This window comes from Quercus suber, unplaced genomic scaffold, assembly GCF_002906115.3.
Source record: "Quercus suber isolate HL8 unplaced genomic scaffold, Cork oak 2.0 scaffold_438, whole genome shotgun sequence".
In the NCBI taxonomy this organism is placed as follows: Eukaryota; Viridiplantae; Streptophyta; class Magnoliopsida; order Fagales; family Fagaceae; genus Quercus; species Quercus suber.
The window spans coordinates 278,884-281,587 of NW_027069889.1; the positions used below are offsets into that span (position 1 = coordinate 278,884).

At 32.3% G+C, this 2,704-nt stretch overlaps 1 protein-coding gene across 1 annotated transcript; it reads right to left on the minus strand.

Annotated features, from left to right (window-relative positions):
• Window positions 1-716: 716 nt before the first annotated feature.
• LOC111998156 (dirigent protein 22) lies at window positions 717-1,650 on the minus strand. The gene has a single exon (XM_024030257.2). The coding sequence runs from the start codon at window positions 1,521-1,523 to the stop codon at window positions 936-938; it is 588 nt and encodes a 195-aa protein (XP_023886025.2). The 5' UTR covers window positions 1,524-1,650; the 3' UTR covers window positions 717-935.
• Window positions 1,651-2,704: the final 1,054 nt, after the last annotated feature.

A 2,704-nucleotide genomic window follows, 5' to 3' on the forward strand; every position in this document is an offset into this window, starting at 1 on the left:
TTTTCTATAGATCATTATTATGTTTTCTATATGATAATTTAAACGTGAGTAACATAAAATTCAACAGACAAATCAAAATTAAAACCATTGTGGCATCCAAAATATGTTATAAATTAAAGCATCTTCCAAAATTTGGTTCTGTAATGTTCATATTGGATTCTCAAATTAGACAAACATGCTTTTCATATACATATGACATATCTTTCACAAAATTGAACATTCCCAATTATCTGACAAACATCAATAATGTTTTCACTATTCATCTCATTTAAATTCATTAAAGCTAGAAATTCTATATTTCAATCTTACTAAGTGAGGGAAAGTGGAGGAATTTAAACTGTTGCAATAGATATTGATAATACGCGAGAAGAACAAAGCAATGGGCGCCCAATGGTCAACCATGTTGAATGAACCTAAATTTATAATCAGAAACGTTGAACCTGATTGAAAGAAAATAAAAATATATATCTCAAAATTTTCTATAGATCATTATTATGTTTTCTATATGATAATTTAAACGTGAGTAACATAAAATTCAACAGACAAATCAAAATTAAAACCATTGTGGCATCCAAAATATGTTATAAATTAAAGCATCTTCCAAAATTTGGTTCTGTAATGTTCATATTGGATTCTCAAATTAGACAAACATGCTTTTCATATACATATGACATATCTTTCACAAAATTGAACATTCCCAATTATCTGACAACACATTCAGTCAACGGTAGTTTATTTTTCACAAAAAAAGGAAGAAAACCATGAGTAGTCATATAACATGTGGAAGGCTCAATAAGCATGTTCTCGCTCAAATCAATAAGGGTAGTGTTTATTGCACATAGTGTACAAATACACAAAAATCGTGACTTAAAAGTCACATTTTTCAACATTTTTGCAGTGTATAGAACACATTGTTTGCAATATATTTTTCCCAATCAATGATGTAAGACATAGACATTGTACTCCACAACTGCATCCCCAGATTTGGTATCAAACGTGTAAGTCTTGGCCTGAGCATACCCACGAGCAAACCGGAAAACACCACTCCCACCAACTATCGGCATCTCCCTGACAGTCGAGAATACAGTGTTTCTCCCTAACACACTAAGAGTGCTACCATTATACTGTCCCTCTGTGAAAGCAAAGTTCATCACCATTAACAACGCTGCTTCACTCTGCGACACCAACGTATAAATTCCTTGTGCTTGTCCAACAACTTTGGAGGTATTTTCTGGGAGGAGAGTCAGTGGGTCATCAATCACCGCCATGGCTCCAAACCCCGTTGGGGATGTGTTTGTCGTGGCAGCTTGTGCAACTCGTATAGCAGTAGGTTTGGGGCCACTGACAATGTCATGGAAGTAGAAGTGGAGGTGGCTTAACTTCTGTTGCTTAAGTCCAAGTGATGAAGGAGGTAAATTTTTAGAGAAAACGGGTGCTTCATCTGCCATGACATAGGTTGAGAAGAAGAAAATGGTGAAGAGCATGAATAAAATGGATGTGGGCTTTGAGAAGGTTTTGGCCATGGTGGTGAGTAATTAACTTGCGAAGAGTTTTGTAGAAGAATCAAAAGTTTAATCTGTGTCAAGTTTTGTGTCTGAACCTTTACACGTAATCATGTCAATGTTATTATGGGTTTAAATCGTTTGTTTATATAACAGAGAAGCGTGAAAAGATTAATGTAGCAGTTCCAACAACTAATAACCTACACAACTGACCGAGAAATATGTATTTTTTTGGCAAAATAAAATATGTAATACACAATCTTTGATATGCTTGGTTTCCCATTACCAATAATAATATTAATAATTTCCAAGTCAAGATGAACTACCAACCAGGGAACCAATTTAATGATAGAATTCAATGGCCTCAGGCCGTCAGGCGTACACTATTTTTTTTTTTTTTTTGCTGAAGAGGCGTACACTATTCAAGAATTAAAAACTAGTACTTATGTAGCTGTAAGAAATTAGTATTGAATTATTGATACGATCATATTGTAAGCGCATGCAAGTTGAACTAATAACAGAGAAATATTTTATGTATTTGGTTGCCTTTGCCTCCATTGTCAAAGAGTCCACATTAAAGATTACAAGCAAGCCTCCAACAAGCTGAATTTAGCATTGCCCGAGGGTGATGCTTACTAGGGCATAGCTATCTTATTGGGGTGCGAGGGGCCATCACCCCAAAATTTTGAAAAATGCAATTATACTTATATCTTAAAGGAAAAGAATTAACCCTTTCTTTCTTCATCTCATCAAAAGAAAAAAAAATTAATTTCAAAATTTTAATAAAACAAATATTATCTCATAAATCAGAATAAAGATATAAGCATATTATAGTGATGATATAAATTTAAAATTTTCATTCATTTTTTTGTTATAGAATTTAAGACTAATAAATTCTCAATCTTGTATGAGAATTTTATATTTGGTTTCATACAATCTTATATGAAAGAATGATATCTAGAATCAAAAAACAAAAAAAAGGAAAATAATATCTAGTTAAAAGGCTTAAATGTTAAAGATTTACTTAATTATCAAATCGAAAATAGGAGTATAATATTAAGAAGTCCATAATCAATAACTTTTATATGATGTTAGTTTTGTCCTTTCTCAGAAAGCATAGTATTTTTCATTAAAACACTTTTTAAGGCGTACACACGTATGTGTCTATATATATATAAATTTGTCGTCCCTAAGCAAAAAGT